This window comes from Lonchura striata, chromosome 3 (genome assembly GCF_050655825.1).
Source record: "Lonchura striata isolate lonStrDom1 chromosome 3, ASM5065582v1, whole genome shotgun sequence".
In the NCBI taxonomy this organism is placed as follows: domain Eukaryota; kingdom Metazoa; phylum Chordata; class Aves; order Passeriformes; family Estrildidae; genus Lonchura; species Lonchura striata.
In genome coordinates, this window is record NC_140705.1 from 70,546,324 (window position 1) to 70,569,413 (window position 23,090).

Below are 23,090 nucleotides of genomic sequence, written 5' to 3' on the forward strand. Positions count from 1 at the left end.
CATGAACAACTTTCCCTAACAAGTCTGTTATGAAGAGGTCGATAACCACTCTAATACATTCATTAACACTGTTAATCCTTCTCATCACTTAAAACTTACCTGAAACAGCCAGCATTTTGGCTTCAAGTAGAGCTGGTAGTTGAGTCTCAATATCGCTCACTTTCCTCCTCAAAGTACTGCAGAGTTTCTGACTCGTGCAAACCTAAATTGAGGCAGACAGCCATGATATAGAATTCATTCATGTAAAAGTATAAGGCAGTTGAAATGGGGCTTCAAATGTTCTTGGCTAACAGACATGACATAACATCCTGCAGCAAGGTAAAAAAGCTTAATAAAAAGTGATGTCTTTACAGAAACACCCAACATTGAATCAAAATGTCCAGGGTGTGCTGCACATTCTATTATTAAAACAGGGAATGGTATTAGCATTAGCTCCCTGCATGAGAGAGGACATGTTTCACTACTACCTACTGAGGCTGCACACAGGAGAATGGCCACCTCACAAATTCTGCACAATTTCAGCATTAATAATCATGCCCATAGTGGAGCATAAGTAAACCAGTATTTGGAGATTAAAACTCCATAACATACAATGTGCACTGATTTTTATACAATATATACTGTGCTCTGCATTTTAACTGAAAAAAGGAAAGGCAGCCTTATTTTTCAGACAGGCAACAAACAAGGCTATATCAGCTTGATACTGTACTTTGTTTCACATCAGGACACACGCATGACTAGGGTTCAGGTTTCTGGCTTTCCCTTGTTCTCTTTATCTTTTTAACTGAAGGTCCTTCAACAATCAATACAGTTTGGTATTGAAAACATGGAGAGAGAAAAAATAGAGGAAAAATATAAAGGAAATTCAGCTGTTTCTGTACTTTACATTTCAGTGTACATTGCCACCTCAGAAGGAGCTTATGCAATAAGCAAAATTTAGACAAATTCCACGTATTCAAAAATATTGGGGTTTACTCCATATTGCATCATTTTGGAAGGAAAGCAAAATGAACAAACAAAAACCCTTCAGTGAACTAAGGCAAATCCCTTGTTCTGGAGGCAGATGCCAAACATTTTCTTAAAATAGTAGCTGTCACTTAAGAAAACATTGCATTCATTGGAAACAAAACTAAAGCAATAGCCAAGATAGGCCCAGGCCAGTTCTGAAATGATGCCATGTGAAAGAAAATCTCCAGAGAGGTGTTTCCTTGCCTTTCTTCACTTTTACTCTTCCTTCCTCAAAAACAAGCGCCATGCTTACTAAGAGAGGCACAGTTATCACTTCACTTTTTAAAGAGCAAAACTTTATAGTTCTAATGGTTTATCTGTTTGTACAATTAAATGATAATAATGCATACATAACACTAGCTTTTAATCCTTTTAAATTAATAACACCCTCTTGTTTTACTGAGATTATCTGTTAACTATAAATGGGCCAATTTTTTTCTTGAATCAACAGAAATATCCTCCAAGCAGTAACTGTTACTTGTAAAGACTTCAGAATCATCCTATTAATTTAAAAACACATATGGCTTCTGCACCTACTATAATTTTTTTTTTAATTCCCAGATATTTCAATTTGTTTCAGCACCCCCTTCTAACCAACTCACCAGTTAATTCAGTTTAAATGTTTTTAAAACCCCAAACCTGTCAGAGGTGAATAAACGTGCCTAAAAAACCCAAAGGCCATTTCTGTCTCCCATCTCCAAAATAAATCTGAAAGTTTTTAATGACTTCTTTCCAAGCAGTACTCTCTCTTTAGGGGAATTGAATGGCTCAGTGAATTGCAATTAGATGAGGAATCTTTCAGCTCCAGGAAAACTGCATGAATATATCCCATGCTGGTAATAAGTTAAAGTCATTATCACTAGACAGCTGTTTGGCAATTATGCAAAATAAGGTGGGATGTTTAATCAGTTTCTAGTGAGAACTGTCCACTTTGTAAGCCCTACTGTCAGAACAAAGCTTGCTGGCACTCTTTATTAATGGACCAAAATGCAGCGACCAGAGGCAGAAAGGCAGCCCCTCGAACTCAGAGATGATTCTTCTGGAACATGAGATAAGTAGGTTGCTGGGCCTCTGCTTGTATCTATGTCACATGTATTCTGTAGATAAATGAACAACATTAATCTTCAGACCTATCATATGGCATAGTTCAACAAAACAAAATGAGCAAGCGGGAAAGACAAAGTAACATCCCCTGAACTAATGGGACTGCTTCTGCCTTACCTCAGGTCTACTCTATAAGCTCGAATTCTTTTCATTTTTTATAATTATTGTATCTTCATAACAGATCCTATTATTCATTACAGTAGCTTATTCAGCCACTAAGGAAAGGTTATTTCTTAGCTAACAAAAATGGTGAACATTCACAGAGCCAGCATCCTGGGCTTCCAGTAAACACCATCCTTCTCTAACCAGCCTTACTGCAGGAGCCTGTGGCCCCAGCAATGCCCTTTCCCTGTTCTCAGTTACCAGCCCACAGACCAACAAGCTTGAAGTCTAAAAAAACTCTCTTTCAGTTTCAGCAGTGTTTTTGCAGACAAGTATTACTGTATTTATTTTTAAACCCTCTTCAATGGTTCTTGAGGTTTTTTTAAAGCAGATTATTTTTTAAAGGTTTTCGTTTAGGAATATACCTTACAAATCTGCATTCAGACTGAAATGTTACTCAAAAAAGCAGTCTATCTGCAGCCAGTAGGAAGCTGGTTAGAAAAGATATGTGGAATCAAGATGAAAACCAGCAAAATAACAAAGGCAAGTTTGCCCATTGTCATCCTCTTCCATCTTTTCAGCTTATGATGTTAATCTAAAGCAGCAAAAACAGGGACAAGGACAGCAAATAAAGCATTGGAATTGACTCTCCAATCACCTCAAGAGAAAAGAAGTTTTAAGCAACCTTCCTATTTCTTTAAAACAGCACCCATCTTGTAAAAGATAAACAAATTCTGGTAACACTGCCTAAAGGAAGGAACAGTCTACCTCGTCTCCCGCACAGCACAATGTTCCCATTACTGAAAGCAGATACTAATTTCTAAAGTGAGGTGGTGAATAAGGGGCAGCACTCCCTTCATTAGCAGGCAGAATTTAGCTTTTGCAGCCACAGCTAAAAACAAGAGAGATGAGGCAGAAAAGGCCATAGAAATGCCAGTGGCACAGGGGAAAAGGATAGACCTTTGACAAAGGAATGTTTTCCCCATTCAATAAAAAGGTTTAAAAGACCAGCTCTATTTATTTTGAGATGAAAATAATAGGATGAGATTATATGAATAAACTAAATAGGTAATTATTTGGAGAAGTCTCACTACATGCTTCCTATTTATCTTCTATAACAAATAAAAGTCATCACACAGGAATGGAATAAAATTAAAATAGTATTTTATCTATTGAAAATTAAAAAAAAAAAAACAAAAAAAAAAACAAGCTGTGACATTCTACCTCACAGACTTCTCTACTGTTACCTAATGCTTCAACTGCTTTAAAAAAGTCTCTAGATACTATGGTGATAAAATAAAACTTCATGAGACATTTTCTGGGGAAAAGGCAAATTCCATACCTTGTGTTTTAGCTTGCAAATAGCTTGAAACAACACTTGAAATATCACTTTGAGCTACTGAATGTCTCGTTCATTTTAGCAGATGAGCTGTAGGTCAGTTACAATAATTTCCTTCATACTTTGCTCATAGTAATTTAAAAAATACAGAGGGAATCATTGTTATAGTCTATATTAATTTTCCCAAGATGTGGGTATAAGCAAGGAATAGAGAAAATGAGCTCAAAATAAAGAGGAAGAGAAGGAAGGAGTGGTTGTGAGATGCAGTCTTCAAATTATCTTTTTAACAGTGTACAGTGAAAGCACTAGTCAAGATGATAAGGAAAAACAGATGATGAAGGATAAAAGTTTTACTGATTTAGATTACTGCTTTCAGAAAAACTGTTAAAAATAAGTTTATTTCAGAGTATAAATTCATTATTAATCAAAACTCAGAAATATTTTTCACTTCCTGTTTCATATAGATCTAGGTGAATTGGCTAGAGTAAATGGATCTTTTTTTTTTCTAAAGCATTCATGGAGCAGCTGGGTCATTCTGAAATAAAATTTTAGTGTTCTACTTCTTGAAAGGAGCCCATGAAATAAGAAAGATAAAGGAAAAGAATTAACATTGCTAGTTAGAAACAAAAATTATGCTAAATATGCTATATCACTTTTCTTTGTATTTTTAAAGGATATGAAAACTAGATTGCTAGATAAATTATTAGTGAAATGGTGGGGAAAAGAGGTACTTCATTTATGCTCTTCCCTTCACACCAACAAAAACAGAAAGTAAGAGATTCTTATTAAGAATTTTAAGAGCTGAAACATTCAGCTATGACCATGATTCCATGAAGCTGAGGAGTGTCTTCCTGAATTGACACCTGAGCAAGAGCACTGATCACTGGTAAAAAAGCTGAGAAAGAAGAGATTACTCTATCTGCTTCCTGAAGAATTATAATCCATGTGGCCTATTCAAACAAAAAGTTTGGGAGGGCTTTTCAGTGTATACTAAAAAATATTCATCTGCAAAATCTTCTTAGAAGGAGCACCACAAAACCGACTTCCTAAAACAAAGACAATATGCATGCTATGATCTGCTTCTGTAAATATTCTGAAGAACTGAAAACATGTACTTACTTTGGCAGTAGTTTCTTTAATGGACATGTTGAACAATTGTTCCTTCTCCTGAAGGCTAAAAGAAATTCAAATAAAATAAATTGAATAAATTAAATAAAAAAGTTAACCTCTGCTCAATATGGCCTGCTACACAAGACACATTTTCATATGGAAATGAAGTGTTAAGATGACTCATACCAACACAACAGAGTCAATATCAAGACAAAAACTGTGCTTCATTTCAGGGCTGCTAATGACTAACCAATATCACCTTTACAGTTCTTTATTAATGAGTACACAGATTTGGTTTTACTTACCCTTTGAAACACAATTATGATTATTTGTGTAATCATAATGCCTAAAGCAAACTTAGAAGTTCCTGGCAATGTCCAGGACGGGTTGCTAGACTATTATCCAAAAACCTAACACAAAGGCATTTCTGACACAAAGAAATGGCACTTTACTATCCTCTTACAACACAGTTTTCAACTGTACCAGAAAAAGTTCAACCTCAGTAATTTTATGTGTTCTCACAGTAATTTTATGTGAAATACCAGTATTCAGTTTCTTTTGAGCCATAAAAACCTACCAAATATTTGTACCAAGTTGATACAACAGTGGGCTGAAATTGAGGCATCACCCATGCTTATATGAACAAAATTCAAGGTTTTCTTCCACATATTATAAGCATGTAGATTTCCTACTTTTATATTACCAAATAGAAGTAAACCTGTGCCTTTGGTTCTCGTAAATAAATCCACCACTTGCATTTTTAACATGAATTTCAAAAATCCAAGTTAAATCAATCATCAGGGGTTAGGAGAGAGGTTATTTTTGCCACTTTAATACTCTCTCTGACTTAGGAGGTGTACACTTTTTATACAGTGTTCAATTACTTTAACACACGCTATTTTCTTTTCTGTCAAACACTTCAGTTACGTGTATGTGACAGTCAGCACTCCCCATTAGCAGCATCGCAATTTTTCCTCATGCCTGTGTTATAAAAACTCTCTTTCATGACCTACTGTTACTATTTTTCCCAAATAAGAGCTAACAATATCTTTCTGAGCTTTTCTCTAGTGTTAGGCATTGAAATATCCAAACATACCAAAGACATCACTGGATTTATTTCAGTGATACTCCTCCATGACAAGATAGTTTTGTATTCATTTTACAGGTGGAAGAAACAAAAGCTGCTGTTATTCAGAAAGCACACTATGACTGAGTGCCTCTTTTAATATGCACGCAGCTCCTGCTGCCTATGCATTTCTCTTTTCTATGCATTTCAGTTTTCTTTTGAGAACCTGCCCTTATTTTCCAAGCACAGCACTTACTGAGCCCTAGTTTCAAAAGTCAGCATTTTCGTGAGCATGAATCCCAAAGCATGTGAAGTTGGAATTGCAAACACCTACTGATCACTTAGAGAAAAGCTGGTTGGACCATCTTGCCCAGCTGCACACAGGAGTGAAACAGCCTCAGAGGCAGAATTCAGAGTATCATTTAACCACATTAATAAGGCATCTATTTGCATTGCTGTCCCTAATACCCTGCTTCAATGAGCACACATCTTTCCTATCTACAGTCCAGCCAGGCCTGTCACCTCATTACCACCCCAGCACTGTGCAATGAAACAAACAGAAATGCAGCTGCCTACCTATGTAGGAGTGTTTAATGACATTTCTCACAGAGTCTCAAATTCCTCCCTTTTCTACAGCAATATATGTGCAAAACACAAAGTATTGCTGGTGTAATGATGCCATTATCAGCTCCCTGCTTGCCTCTGGGCATGCCAGACAGAATGAACTATTTAGCCACTTCTTTTCTTATGCTTTGGCACTCCCAGTGACTTTCAGCATCTCCCACAATTGGCATCTGAGCTCATCAGGTTATGTAAAAAAAAGATGGGCTTTGTGTACAGATGTCAAGGGGCAGCAGCAAGGCTGCAGTGTGTAATTGAATGAATACTGGGTGACTGACCCAATTGTACTGAAAATGCCTCATAAAATTCAACTTTAAAGACCCAGGCCATAATAAAATGTAAAGTGCAGTTTTAGCCAGAAGAACAACAGTATATAGATGGCAACTCTAACAAATATCTTCCATGTGCTCTTTCTCTCATCTGTTTCCTTTCCTCACAGAAAGCCCCCCGCAGGTTCATACATTTCACTGCTCTGTATAATTCACACAGCTAACAGGAAGAGAGATCAATTTTTAACCTCTTTTGAGGCAATGCATCCAAAACAGCACAGCATACTAGGACCGAGTTGTCAAATCTGCATTGCTAACAAGGATGCACAAACCCATGAAGACTTTCAGGACCAGGTGCTGAGTGGGAAAAAACATTGTCTCTATACCCAAATCTCTTTTTCGTGAGTCTCTAACAAGTCACTGAAAAATAAATAACTAATCAAATGCTGCCACTTCAATGACAGCAAAACTACAGTTTTAAGATAATTTTGTGGAACTATAGTTTTAATGGAATTTTATATTAATCTGACCTACATCAAATAAGGATATCATCAGTAAGCAATTAATTTGACCCAAGCTAGTGATAGCTGGATTAACCAGACACTCAAACCTAAAGATCCTTCTGTTACAGATACAGCATTCACACAGACTCTTAAAAGTATATTTGTTTTATTTATGGCATGAATTTCCCAGTAATATTCTGTTTCAAATCCTTGTTAGTCTTCAGAGTGATACCAGAGGACTCCCTTACCCCTTGCAAAGATTAGCCCATCATACAATGCACACACAGCAATCAAAACCATGGAAGAACCAGCCACCATTACCAACTACAAACTGCTTTTAACTACATTTATTCCCAGGTTGTTTTCTTCTGCCACAAAACACTGTCACAGAGAAGCCCCTCACAAGCTTTCTAATTAACTGACAAGGTAATGACCCACAAGAGTAACCAGCAGTCAATACTGATTCATTCTACCAACAAAGAGCTTTAACCGCCATGATCTATTACATGTGACTTGAACCAGAAACAGCATTTTCTTTTACAACCACCCTGGAGCATCATATTTCATTTTAAGAAGGGTATTCTGTCTGCTTAAAAGCTGCTTTAGGCATTACTACAAGGGTAAATGGCTTTAGAAAGAGCTCTTTGGAATAACACAAAATTCTTCCCTGGGAAGTTGTCCATAGTTTTGACTCGTTGTTATTCTTCTCTGACAGAACAGCTAATCAAGAGTTTGACAGCTTCTCCTCACAGTCTTAGCAATCCATTATGAGGACCATTTAGAACTTGCTTCTCAAATTCAATATAAGCGAACTCTATCACAGAGAAAGCAAAATTCTTGACACAGCTGATGAAAGGACTAGAGCACGACAGGAATTCAATTAACACAAATTTAACTGACTAAATATGAAGGAAAAGAAAGGTTTTTAACACTTCCAGAATCTACAGCAATTATGTTATATACAATCTATACACATCATGCACAGTATCTTCATTCATGCAGATGGCCAGAAAGGCCTTTCATTTAAATAACATGCCATGGACTTACAGACATTGGGATCCATTAGGAGGAAAGAAGAACAGGAATGCCCTAGAGTATCACTGCATACAGGCTAGACTAGAACAGGAAGGCAGGAGCTGAGGAATTATGTAATTGCTGGATGACACATGAAGCAATACTTTGGCAAAACACAGACTTTGGCTGGAGAGTTGCAGGAGGGTGTGGGAATGCTGCATGTTCAGGAACTGAAGTTGATCTGGCACATAACAAGACTATGGGAAAAATTTTAAGATCCAAATACTTCAGGCGGTACCTTTTAAGTACCTCATTTTACTGATATTGAAGAGTAGCTGCCAAGTATATTTAATGCAATAACACAGGTGGAACCTACTGAGATCATGATGTTCATAACTGGGAATGGTGTGCAGGTAAAATAAAGGAAGACATTTCAATGCAGTAGGGGACAGAGGAAAGAATAAGAATCAAGTGGTCTGGTTCCCACATCCCTCACTCTATCACAGCTTTCCACATTACTGCAGAGGACATTAAGTACCACAATATAACAGATACTGTATAAAATGCCTTTTAAAGAATCTTCTGAGAAGCTTAAATTTGCATGCAGGAATTACAGATACTGTGGAAGTGGCTTTGTTCTAAGGGAGGCTAACTAGCACAATACTGGGAAGAATGGCTTTCTCCAAAAGGAAGGAATGTTTCTGAATGTCTTTCCTTCCACTATGCTAGTATACTTCCCTTTGCATGAAAAGCTATTATGTATTTATGTTTTGCTTCCTATGAAAAAATTCAAAGAATGCAAATGGGCAAAAGGCAATTCATGCTGTTCTCCGCATTCAATATAGATAAATATGCGCACTGCTTAAACAGAAACAGGTCCTGCATTAATAATACAATTTTTATACAACAACAAAAAGTGCAGTCAGAATTTAGTTTTGTATCCACACAACAGAACATACCACACACAGGATACCAATATAAAACAAATAAATCCTGTACTAAAAATTCTTATTTTTAATGGAGAAACTAAGCTGCCATTCTGATCCCTGCCTGAAGACACTGAAAGACAAGTAGAAAGTCCTTTAACATCAAGTATTCTCCTTTACATTACTGTCACCTAAAAGTTATTATAGATCTTGTCATTACAATCACAATCTCCACACCACAATACAGTGCTTAAGCAAAAAGCACTTTAATTTCTTTAAAACTAAGCACAAGTCAGAACAATTTAAAATTACCCATATTTGAATTTCTAATTCAAGAACAACAGCCTAGAAGCCTACGCTCAGATTGTATGCAGAAAGCATGATGGGCTGAATTCTCAATTCATATGAATATTTATTTCCTTCTAAATAAAACCAGCAAATTTAAATAGTTTACAGTTTGAATTTGGCCCAGAGTAATGAGACTGCCTGCAAACAATAGCCTCATTTTCATGATCACAACCTACAGAGATCATGGCTTTTACAGCTTTATGTCTTCTAACATGATTCTTCCTCCAATTCTAAAGTCACAAGAAGTTATACTCTCTGAGAAGATGAAAATATATAAACCAAGCCCTACACTTGTGATTTTGCTTTTAACAACAAACAGAAGCTGACCTTCAAAAAAAAACTTTTGTCCAGTCCCTTGTAAAAAAAAAATCACAAGTGCTACTTGGGGAACCTTTGGTGTAAATGTCTGCTACAGTCTACATCAAGGCAAAAGTCTTCAGTATATGGACTTCACTGTGACTTTAGGGAATAAATCCACAGTATAAAATCAAGTCAATCAATAACTTCCTTGTATTTTTATAGTTCCCTCAAAGGGCATATCTCGGAAAGCTTTGAAAACAACTCATAAAAGAAGAGCTTTGAACAAAACTATATTTAACAAGAGGCATCTTTAAGGTAGACATGTACAACTAAGACTAAAGAAAAAAAAATGAGTAAACATACTTGTTACCAAAGTTCTCTTGAGGAAAATCAACAGATTATTATGTACAGATACCATGGGCAGATTTTACCAGGACAAGACCTACAACTGCTCAATTAGGGACATTCAGAGCTAGAATGCATTAAATGCACTAAAGGGTAAACCACCACGTTTTGTTGTTTTTGGAAACTCTTTACCACAGAGTTTGATTATATCTAATCAAGAAAGAAATGGGATAACAAGATTTTCATTCTATGTGATTGTCTTATAAGCCTGTCTGGGCTACACATCTGAGTATCACCATACAGAGAAAGCAATTTTTCAGCCAAGCACTTAAGTTCCTTTTCATCTTTGTGCAATGATCCATGGGACTTAAATCAATGGTATTTTCATAGAAGCACATCTTTTTAATGGGAAGTAAAACTACCCTTTAAACCTAAGTTAGGGTTTTCCAAATAAACTGATTTTTTTCTTCAACAATGCAGCCCACAAAAAACTTCTATATGATGACAGAGCTAGTTAAAAATTATAAAAATAGAAAATTTCTGCTCAGCTGATGTAGTAAAAATCCAATTTCTCTATCTAAACCTGAAAGTGCTCTTGAGGAAAGCACTTGGACATTAATACAAGGAGAGAAAAGTTGTATTTAACTCATAATAAAAATGAAATTTCTGGCAGCTGCAAGAACTAGTCACATGAACTAGAAGTAAAATGCAAAATCTCACCTTGGAAAAATTCCAACCTCAAAAATTAATCTGATCTGAGACAGCAACTATCAAGAGATGTACTTTAAGGCACAGGAGCATCACACCTTCTGCACATTTCAATCTACAAAGTTCTCAAAGGAATATGAATGAGAACCCAAAATTATGCACCTACCTCTAAGTGATCAGAGAGCTGGTTTTTCTCCAGTAATTTGCTCTTCTTCAAGCTATCATTTGCAGAGCAGTATTTCTTCACTGCTGCTATACACCAAGGATTGCTTCAATACATGTGCTTCCCCACTCAGACTTTTTCCAGAGTCAGAACTGGAAATACACTTTCTCAATGCTTGTATAACCTCAGCTAACCAACAGACTTTCTCACTGAAATCCTCCTGGGCTGCTCAGTGACTGTATTTGCCTTTGTCAACTCTCAAAGATTTATACCTATAGAAGTGTACTGTAAAAATTCATCATCCTGCTCAGCTCTTGCATACATAAAAACTCTAAACAGAGTCAACTCTTATGATGAGTGCTGCCAGACAGTAGCCCAATTAGGAGATCTGAAGAAAAATGAGGGCATTGGATGACATTTCACAATTTTTTATAAGAATGACTAATTAAGTGGTTTCTTAAATGCCAGCAATGCAAGGACAGAGGCAGAGGCAGAATCTCAGTATGGTTTTGGGGTTTTTACATAAAATCATTCAAACAGAAATTCCAACAACTGAAGATGCTGCTGGCATCTTTAATCATCACAGTTTTTATTGCCATCACATCTATTTTTATTGCCATGTATTGAGAAATCTTCTGGTCCTATAAATCACCATTCAGACAGCCAAACCAGCTGGCTGTTTCAACCAACCAAACCATTCATATGGTGCTGGATTTCCCACCACTCTTCTGCCAGCTGATGCTGCAGGGCAGTTGAAGCAGTTGTTGCTTCAGCTGCTATCAGGAACAGGAGCATCAGAATGAGAACAAAGGGACAAGCAAACAGCTATCTGTAGGAGCAGCTCATCACTTCCTAACTAATACTTTCCCCAGATTTTCTGATATAACAATAGATTCCCATTCTTCTGCTACATCTGTCTGGAGTGCACAAAAACTAGAGCTTGCCCATAGCAGCTGCAATTATTCTCCTAAGAATAACATCCATTTTACTTCACTGACTGAAAGGGTCTGTCCCTGGATATTGTTGCTAGCTGTTTCTCTTCATTATATACAAACTAATTTAGTATCACACATTGATTGAGACAGCTGGTCATTTTTCCCTGAAGAGAAGTAAATCTCATTGTGCACATACCCAGAGGAATCAGAACATATGTGGCCTGGGCTTTATAGGCTGCTACGTCCCATTGGATGCTGCTCAAGCAAGTAGTGGGAACCAGATGCTCAGCAGAGAAAACCAGATTCCACATTACACCATACATGTAAGTACTCAAGAAAACTGTTACTTATCCTTCTGCTGCAACTTTTTCTTCTATAACACTGCTTGGAAGGACAAAAACTGCCTTTAAAATTGCTCCAAAACAATTCAGGTTGATAGCAATGGCTCTGTCCTCCATGCTGGACGACTGGCTCTTTGCTTTCCCTGCTCTGTTTTTAATCCCCCATGTTCTTCCCAAGGAAGGCCAGTGCCTATGGTGTGGGAGTAGACTTTGCAGAAGTCTATTTTTTACTCCCTCCAACAGGGGTCCCCTCTCCTCTTCCAGTGGGATCAGAGTCATTATGAACACGTTTGCACCTTCACAGAAAGCAAATTCACTTCATGTGCCCAAGCAGAGATATTTTATAAAACACCAGGCTTTCTATACATAGTTCCTCCTAGAGTTGCTGCCACAAAAAAGGAAACAAAACCACTTGCCCATGAACTCTACCCTTCTATCCTAGGCAAAGAACAAAGAAATTAAATTAATCCTAAGCAGATAAATGGAGAGGAAAAAACACCTATCTATATGAAAGATTAACCTCTTAATCAGTCACCTCACAAAAGATGAGGCAGATCTCTTCTTTCACCTATGACTTGTCTTAGCCTCTCACAAAAGACTGTAGCCAAATACTTTGAGAAAGCTGAGATGATGGCCTTGTCAAAGACAAACTCAGGTATGGGACTAGCTGAAAATGAGACAATCATCAAGGCTCAAGATGGATTATAATATTTGATAAAAAATTGGGAGCTCCTCTGGAATGGCTAATACAAAGACTGAAAGGGACTCAGATGGGCTTTTGGCATAGCTACTGTAGAAGCAGAGAACATTAAGCAATTTAACACTTCGCCTGGACTATCAGAAAACCCATTTGCTGTAGGACTCCTGAAGGTGAAAGAGCAGAGAGTGTCAATTGCCATCTCCACGGTGCACTGGCAACAGTACAGAGCAACTCGAGATGCCGTGATCCCCATCCACAGAATGATCCATGAACTAGAGAGCCAAGGGGTGGTCAGCAAAACCCACTCACCCTTCAACAGCCCCATCTGGCCTGTGCACAAGTCTGACAGAGAGTGGAGACTGACTGTAGGCTATCATGCCTTGAATGAACTGACTCCACCGCTGAGCGCTGCTGTACCGGATATGCTGGAACTCCAGTACGAGCTGGAGTCCAAGGCAGCAAAGTGGTATGCCACCATTGATATTGCTAATGCGTTTTTCTCCATTCCTCTGGCAGCAGAATGCAGGCCTCAGTTTGCTTTCACCTGGAGGGGCGTGCAGTACACCTGGAACCGACTGCCCCAGGGGTGGAAACACAGCCCCACCATCTGCCATGGACTGATCCAGGCTGCACTAGAAAAGGGTGAAGTTCCAGTACATCGATGACATCATTGTGTGGGGGAACATGGCAATGGAAGTATTTGAGAAAAGAGAGAGGATCATCCAGATTCTGCTAGAAGACGGCTTTGCCATCAAGAAGAGCAAAGTCAAGGGACCTGCTCGAGAGATCCAGTTCCTGGGAGTGAAGTGGCAAGATGGACAGCATCAGATTCCCACCGAGGTCATCAACAAGATCACAGCGATGTCCCCACCAGCCAACAAGAAGAAAACACAAGCTTTCCTAGGTGCCATAGGTTTTGGAGAATGCACATTCTTGAGTACAGCGAGATAGTGAGCCCCTCTAATTGCCCACAAGAAGAACATTTTCCAGTGGAGATATGAACAGCAGCAAGCAGTCTCTCCTAATGACAAAACGTGACAGCCCATTCTAAATCCTACATTGCTAAGTTAGTATGTGAAACTATGAAGTCTTTTTTCCAACTTTATTCAAGTAAACCAAGTTCTCCAAAAAAATCCCACCACTTTTGCCTTTATCAGGCTTTGTCCTCAAATGAAGTTGCTGAATACTTTGAGTAAACTCCAATAAGATTCACATCCCTCCAAGAGTACTTGTATTTCAATTCAAATTAATCTTTCTCAAATCAGCTCCAGGAGTCACAAAAGCAGAGTGAACTGGCTGCATAAAGGTTCAAGTTCAGCTCCTTGCACCACTGGCCACACTCTAATAACCAATACACATAACAGAGAATTTCCTTATCTTCAGATGGTCCCACAAACCCACCATAGAACGAACACCTACTAATCAAAAACTGTTCCATGTGAAGAAGAGATGGAGCATTCAAATATTTTGGAAGTATGTAATTGAATTTCTTTCAACCAGCAATCAGTGCCCAGACAATAGTCCAGATGGAACGGTGCAATTTATTTTAAGAATGGCATGCTGTAAGAACATATCTGCGTCTGCAGATATGGATAAAACAAAGAAACTGCAAAATTAAACTAAATATGAACTGAAGTAAAACAGATTTCCCTACTTTGTATTGTGAAACATAAAGAAACAAATAAAGGAACTAACAGATACTGAAGTGAATAGGTCAAATAATTAATATGGTCTTATTTTATAATTAGAAAATCCAAGTTGCACTAGTTCAAAACATGTATTTCTAAAATCGTGTCCAGTAGTAAATATGAAAATTATATATTTGGATACCTTTTGCAATCTCCAGAAGAAAGTACTTCATGCTGAAACACCCGGACCCATTTTCCTCTAATTTCACTGTGTTGTCTTCAGTTAAAACATTGGTATGTGTCGCACTGCACACAACACCAGCTGCTCCCACCTTTTAAACATACAACCCCATCTCCACACAACCACATACAAGTGAACTGCACTTTTGCCCTGCAATTTCCCCATTTTAAAATAATGATTATACCCTTTAGCTTACTAAGAGCAATTAAGCCTGTCTGGATGAGGAAAACAACCACATTCTGCAGTCTCAATCTCAGTGAGAATTCAAAACATATTTCTTTGCCCATTCTTTGCCCAGCAGATTTTAGCTGTGTCTTCCAACAGCCCTCAATTAAGGTCCCAGGGTAATGTGCCTAACACTTTTTAAATCTTCAAACTCAAAGCATGCTTTAGGTATTGACAAAGGCTCTTTGTATTTAAAAAGTTCACCACATACCAAAGATAAACAAGGCAAAACAAAGAATATTCCTAACAAAACAATAACACTTGACAAAAAAAATAAGCTTAGCTTAGAACCAAAGCTCATCCCAGTGTTACATTTGACTTCCTCTTTTCCTCCTTCCCACAGAAGGGCAAGTACTTGGCAAGTATTCTTTGTCATGTCCTCTCATGTTCCTGGAAGTTTGCTTCAATATACTGAATAATTTTTTATCTTTTAGTGCGCTGCAAGCCACCACATACAATTCATTACAGCACAGATTGTCTTAAGAGATGCTTCACACTGGCCCCGCCTGTGTTACTCCAGTGCTGAATGCAATTCATGTAGCCAATAAATAATTATGCAAAAGCACATTATAAGCAGTACTTTACTGACAAGCACAATGTTGCTAGAATAAATACAGAGTATCTTGCAGCACAAGAGTGAGGAGTTTGTAATTTACTGTCCATTGATATTGAACTTTCTACATAATCACTGATCTCTAGCACATGTGCATGAGTAACAGCTTTATCTCTCACACAAAAACCTCTAAATTTAGAAAACTTTTTTCTCCTCTGCAACTATTCATAAAACCAAATGCACATTTCCAGAAAAATTTCTTTCAGATTAATTATGCCAATACTTCAGAATGTAAAACTAGTTAAGTTGAACTAGCATCAATAAAGCTTTTAAATCATTTCCCAGCAAGGTAAGTGCAACCCAAATATTACAGCCGCAATGAGAGAAAAAAAATAATCTGAATATTCTTTCATAAACAAATCTAATCTAAGAAAACTCAAATCAGTTTCTCAGACAGACTGCTTAAGATCTTTTATTCCTCAATCTCGGAAACACAGGTATAAGATATTATTAAAACAAGCTAACCTTAATGCAAGAAACTATTTTCGATAACCTAATTTAGAATTTTAAACACATGTCAAAAGAGAAGAATATGTCCTCTATAAAATGTTCTGCTGACTTAAAAAAAATTTGTATAAATTAGCACACATGAGCAGCAATTTCTCATGAATGTTAATACAACCAAACTAAATCCAATAAGCATGATTGGAGATAAAAAATTGCTAGCAACATATTTATTGCTTATCTGGAAGAAAAGTACATTAGGATAAACAGGAATTTTATTTTCTCTTGATGACACAGCAACAGTACCATTTTCAAAGTCCCATCACCAATGTCCAGTACAGTTTCAGTACTTTAATTCATTTTTTAAATAAAGATGAGGTTATTTCCAAAATACTGCCAAGAGTAGCTACTTTTCCATTTAAAGGATGCATCTACTGTTAATTTAACTGTGAGTGTCCCAAAATTATTCATGCTGCATCCTTTTCCCCACTGCCTCAAGTCCTCTGTCTGAGTCTAGCATTCCTCATCACATCAGACTTTATTATAATTACAAGTTCAGGGAAGCAAGAAGCATATCTAACATTTATTTGAATGGTATCTAGTACCCACTTTCAGCCTGTGAGAAATATGTTTGAATTACTGCATTACCAAACTGGGGAAAAAATTCCACCAGTTAACAAGAAATAGTGTAAGCTGATGACAGGAATTAACAGTTGATGGACACATATGCTTTCTGTAGGTGGGTCTTCACCATAAGAGAACACTAAGTGCAAGACATTCAAATAACTACAAACTTCTTTGAGGAAGTATATCAATATTAGAACTCCAAGATCTCTTCTCAGAAAGTTTTGAAGTGTCCAAATCCAGGTAATTAGCTGGCACAATGATGAAGAAAACAACTGACAGCCAATTCAGAAGAACATACAGGAAGATACAACACATCTAAATGAAAATTTAAATACCTCTTTATTGCTCCTGGAAGATCTAAACTGAATGGAATTCGATAGGAGGATGCTAAAGTGTCATCCAAAGCCTTGCTTATTTCCTGCAGCTCTTTTAAAGAAATGCAGCCAAGCAAAGCAGCTAGTTCACAATCCTGTGACTGAATAAGCCTATCTTGCTCTTCAATTTCTCTTCTCAGCTGTTGATCTTTTCCTTCTAATGTGGCCAGTCTTGTCCGGAGCTCTTCAATTTCTTTCTGCATAGAACAGAAACCAAAGTTTACTATGAACCCTATGAAGAAATCCATTTGCCCCTAAAAAAAACAAGTACTAGCATCAGAAGTAGTACAAATTAAATTTGTCCAATTTAGCAAACATTTAATGAGACATTCCTTTGCAGACACAAAAAAATTCTTATGTCAGTTGTATTCAGAAACTCTAGTGCTTCCAGCATCCTGAAACTCACCACATCCACTTCAACACCACACTTCACATTCCTCTTCCAACACCTATTGTCAGCCCTCTTTCACTTTTAAAATACATAGGCATTTCCAAAATTTACAAACTAAAAACTTCTACCAAAAACACAAATGTCAGACCACCCATGGCAACAGAATCTTTTTCTACAGACTGGTCGTAAACATGAAGTACAAGATGCAAGAAGAGAATCATTTACTATCTAACCCTAACCAGCCCTTCTGATAATTAACATTTCATTTTAACTAAAAGCACAAAATCCTTCCCTTGACTTAAAATGCACAGAACTTCAACCTGAGTTGCACTCATTTTTCTAGAAGTTCAAATTGTGTGCATTATGATATTGATGTTTGTTGCAAGAGCAAAGTTGCAAGAGCAATTTTTAGAATCATAGAATTGTAGAATCATTAATGCTGGAAAAGAGATCCAAGATCATTGTGTCCAACCTCTCACTTTGTCAACTAAACCACAGCACTAAGTGCTATGTCAAGTTATTTCTTGACCATTTCCAGAGATAGTGACTCTACCACTTGCCTGGGCAGCCTGCTCCAAAGCCTGACCACCCTTTCAGTGAAGAAATTCCTCCCATGTCCATTCTTATTCTCCCCTGGTACAGCTTGAGGCCGTTTCCTCTTTTCCTGTCACTTTTTACTTGGGAGAAGAGACCAACCTGGCTACAATCTCCTTTCAGGTACAGGGTCATAAGGTCCCCCCTGAGATTCCTTTTGTCCAGGCTAAACATTCCCAGCTCCCTCAGTTGCTCGTCATCAGACTTGTGCTCCAGACTCTTCACCAGCTTCATTGCCCTTTTCTGGACATGCTCAAGCACCTCTATGTCTTTCCTACATTGAGGAGGCCAAAAGTTAAAAAAAAGCTTAATGAATTTGTACATCACCTTTGCACAGGTTTTTCCTTGAAAACCCACGAGATAGCTTGCATCCAAGGAAGCAGCACTTGTTGAAGAAAACTGGGTTGCTGAGTTAAAAGCTGTCATCAAATTAACTGAACACCATACTGGAGAATATGATTCTATTCCTATGTTTCTTACTGTCTCTGTGAAACTCGGCAAGCCATTTAAACTATTATGTCCACACATGGCCACAGATTGCATGTTCATCATTTTCTATACAACCTGCAAGAGATCTCTGACATACTATCTATAGGCTCTGAACAGAAATCAAAGTTCCATTTCAAATTCTGATCACATTCAGTCCAAGTAAAAATAAAAATTAAAAACAAAAATCCAAATCTTTAATAAGTTAATAACTAGGCATTACAAAACTGATGTTAGAAACAACCATATGGCTTTTTATGGCAATTCACTTCTCCATTCTGCATCTGAGCAAATGGCAGAGATAAAATTAAGTGGGTTTGAATCACTAAGATTGCCATGTTGATTAATAATATAAAAGAAGCCCACTCACAAATTAATAAATTTCTACTCAAAAGAAGGTTTGAGTGGCACACAGAAAAAGGGTTCTGGGGTCAAATACTGAGTAATGAAGATAAATTGTATTCTGAATATCTGAACAGACCTTCAGGTATGTATGAGGCAAGGATGTAGGGGGGAAAAAAGGCATATTTCAATATTACAAACTCTTATAAAACTTATGTACTATAGACAGATAGCAGACTTTGGCTTTTCTTTGCTTTTTAGAGTTTCCCTTGATAACTTTAACATTATTTTAATGTTTTCAATGCAATTTATATGAACTTTAAATGTTATTTACATGTCACAAATTTGTTAATAAATATACTTTCAGGTTTGCTGCACTGTAACCAGCTTTTCAAGTATGACTTAGAACAAGGAATGGTCCTTGCATATTTGAAGGTTGACTAGCTCCAAAATTTCAACTTATAATAGTCCTGCCCACTAGGTTCCTCAATTATTTTCCTCCTTTGGTTTTGGACATAGCAAGAGGAGAATGGTGTAACCCATGTTTCAACCCATAGGCATTTGTCAAGGACAGAAAGGTCAGCAGACCAAAAATACCAATTTTGTTTCTTTCAGTCTCAAATTATGCTTTTAGTGTGCACAAAGGACAATTCTGTCTCTGTGTTACTGGCTTGGGAATAATGCCAAAATCTTAATAGGCCCTACTTAATACAGAGACCTCCATACTCTGTGAAAACACAGTAATTGCAATCACTGCAATAAGCAACCTACATGGGAACAGAAATCAAGATGAACGGAATCTGGTTTTACAATCACACTTTTAGTACTGAAATGTACAATATAAATAGATACTAGAAGCACACAATCTGCATTCACAGAAAAGAACTATTTCTGCTCTACTCAGGAATAGTTAACAGGCGTTCCTGGGAGCATGGAAATCTTAATCAGCAAACTGGAATTCTCATGCATTCTTTTCCAGAAATGCAAAGAAGCCTTTAGCATGCTCTTAGTCAGCCTCCAGGGACAGATAAAAAGGGCCTAAAGTCTCAGCATGGAGCAGCAGATGATATTCATCACACTAAACATAAGCTGGAGTTCTACTCTGCAGATTTGAGTTTAAACTGAGATTTCCAACATAAGAGCTGATCAGTACTGACTGCACATCTCCAGCCTCACTTATGGACTGATGGTCTCCATGAAGTAGAGATTACAGTAGAAATACTATAGATTGCAATTCGTAAATCACAGATACTAAGTACTGCCACAGGTTTTCAAATCCCTGAAGACAAATGCAGAACTAACAGAAGACAGAGCAGAAGCAAAAAAAAGTGATGCAGAAAAAAATTTTTTTAAAAAAAATTACTTCTGATCATGCAAGATTTTGGGCAGGAGCAATCATTAGGGGTTCCCAGGTGCAAATAATCACCACAGATCAGCCTTCCCCAAAACCTTGAATTCCTGGTAATTTTGATGAAATGCTAATAAATAGCAAACCTGTATAATGATGTGGTTAATTTTCCCCTAGTAAAACTACAGAAGAATAAAGATTCAGCTTGAGCAAGTGTAAAAATTAGTTGTTGTGGAGTCTTAAGTATAGAAGTTTTCAGTACAATATCTTGAGGCGGCTCTTGCATGTCTAGATTAAAAAATTTTTCTGCATACTGATAATGCTAAACTACACTACGTCTCCTCTTACTTGTTGATTAAATGAACCTAAAAAAGATGATACAAAGATGATGAATAGGATAAAAAAAGACATTTCTTCACATAAGTACAATTTTGCAATGACCACATAAGATGTTTTTCTCTATTTCTTTGAAGGTTTTTATATATATAAATTTATGTGTGCACACACACAGAGATTACTCTACTATTGGATCCACCAAAGGAATGAAAATACCGCAAAAAATATTGCAAAAAATATTTCAAGATGAGACCACAGAAAAAAATAAAAATTAGTTCTCTAAGGTGCCACATCACGGAGTGTGATCACCAAGGTTTAAAGGACACATAACTAAACAGTACATCAAGATTTTTGAAGGATGATGAAAAGAAAAAGCTAAATTTTGCTTAAAAGGCTTGCAGACTTAAAATTGGACTAATGCCATCCTGAAACATTCCATTTGCCAACTATCACATTGTAACATCACATGTCATTGTAAAGCTATTGTTAGCAAATGCTAACTGCTCCATGATGTTTCCTTCATCCTTATGAAAAGCATCTATCATCTTTCAGGAATAAAAGCTGATAAATCATGTATTTATAGTAAATTCTAACCAGAAACGAATAAAAACTTTTCGTCTTCAAATAAAAACTTCAGAAGATCAGTGTAATATTAAAATGTCAAATGATAACAAAGAGCATGCTTAAGAAGATAATGAGGAAAGTTTAAGCATGCACACAAGCCACCAAACCTTCCAGCTCTGCGTTTCTGTAATGAGATTAACACAACTCCTGTGGCTGCCATCTCCAATCATCACTTAGATTATCAACTGGACTCCAGCCAAGGCTCTAATTACTACACAGAAGCAAAGTCGCTATTACAATAAATTTATTTAATTCTGTGTGACAGCTTACAAGGCTTTCCCCACATAGCACTGGTTCCTATAAACAACTCTGCAGTCCTGTTACCTGTAATCGTTTCTTTTCTTGAAAAAGCTGGTTTCGTTTTTTGGCCGAAACCTGCATCCTCTCCTGGGAAGTTGATCTCAAAAGTCTATGCTCTTTTTCATGACAAAGGCCATTTTCTTCATGTCTAATCCTTCGAAAAAAAAACATGACAAAAGCTAAAAATTAGTGGTTTTCATGTGTGGCTTTCAGTGTCTCAAGGATTAAACTGATCAGAATGCTGCATGTTACCTTTAGAGTCATAACACTCCACCACCAGAATGATTGCATTTCAAACAGATACACTTAGAGAACAAGAGACTCTTTTTCCTTTGGCATATCTTCCTTTATTATCTCAAACATTTGCACTGTTTTTACAACATGATGAAGAAAGAAAATGGAAAGCTTGTATAGCTTCAGGCTTCCCCCAGCTTTATCATATTTCAGAAATTTATCCATCACTGCCTTGTAAGAGACAAAACTAAGGCATGTAGTTTCAATCAATACAGAGAAAAATCTCTTAGACAGAAGTTTAGAAACTTGCCAAAGCCATTTTTGCAGCTTCTGTCAGCTTTTGGAGACTACATTAGAGATCATCTGGAGTGTTTGCGCCACAATGCCAAATTTTACTTCTCTCTTGCACAGCGAGTTCTTTCAAAATCACAATCAGTGGGCTTCCTCCCAGTCATCTCTACAATCCTCAGTTGTAAAGCTTTGCATGACTGGACTCCAAGGTAATCAGCACGTTATGTTAAGTACCAATTCTATAATCTGCCTCTCAAAATGCACCTGCAAAACAATGCAAACCCATTTTGATTTCCACGTTCCCTCATAAGGGCACGTGCACTTGCAAAGGGCAATTGCGTTTCTGTGTCCATCATTAGAGACAAGTGCAAGCATCTCCACATAAGGAGTACAGACCCATTTCAGTATCTTCTTTTAAAAATTCTGTGTCTCAAAGTGTTTTGAGGCATAATTTCCCACTGTAATCTTGCAAAGCAAATCCATCCATGCCACATATAAAACATGCATCATAAGTCTGGTTTAAGCATGATTAACCACACAATTATGATCTCCATGCACAGGTGTTTAACAAGTGTGAACAAGTGTATAACAAGAGGTTTTCATTGATTCTGCAGGACCATCAAAAGACACACATGCTTCACTTCTCCATGTGGGCTGCAGAATGTACTGAAAAAGCAAAACAAAACTTCAGCACTAACAAAGGTATCAGTAAGCAAGATAGACACAATGACAGTGTAAATGCATTTCTGTATTAACAGCATGCACCAAAAAGACATCCCTATTATGAAGTGCTAGGCCATCACTGTGCCTTACTGACATTACAGGTTCCTGCGGCTCCAACCCACAACACTTCTCCAGCAGCTCTGAAGCCACCTTCTTCAAGCTGGAGCTGCATCATTCCTAATGATGTATGTAATAAATTTCCAAGTGATTGGTCAAAATTTAGGAAAAAATCCATTATAAACATGTCTTATTTTCAGAACCTTTTCAGAAATTCCATGTGTATCTGTCTACGTGGTGCTGCTGGAAGACAAACAAGACCTCTCTGATCTCACCAAACCTGACTGATTGCACAACCACAACATTTGCT

The 23,090-nt window shown here is 37.3% G+C and overlaps 1 protein-coding gene across 5 annotated transcripts in view; it reads right to left on the minus strand.

The window, feature by feature from the left end:
- The window catches only part of DISC1 (DISC1 scaffold protein), a 228,949-nt gene that overhangs the window by 148,773 nt on the left and 57,086 nt on the right, over positions 1 to 23,090 (minus strand). For 4 of the 5 annotated variants that reach the window (XR_014954297.1, XM_085576797.1, XM_085576794.1 and 1 more), the window contains exons 5-8: positions 21,500 to 21,629; positions 17,016 to 17,251; positions 4,673 to 4,727; positions 100 to 202 (exon numbers count right to left, since the gene is read on the minus strand). Coding sequence is in view for 4 of the 5 variants with exons in the window: in XM_085576797.1 (XP_085432923.1) it covers positions 100 to 202; positions 4,673 to 4,727; positions 17,016 to 17,251; positions 21,500 to 21,629 (524 nt within the window). In the remaining variant the exon portion in view is untranslated. The remainder of the gene's footprint in view (positions 1 to 99; positions 203 to 4,672; positions 4,728 to 17,015; positions 17,252 to 21,499; positions 21,630 to 23,090) is intronic. The other variant, XM_085576796.1, reaches the window with a different exon arrangement.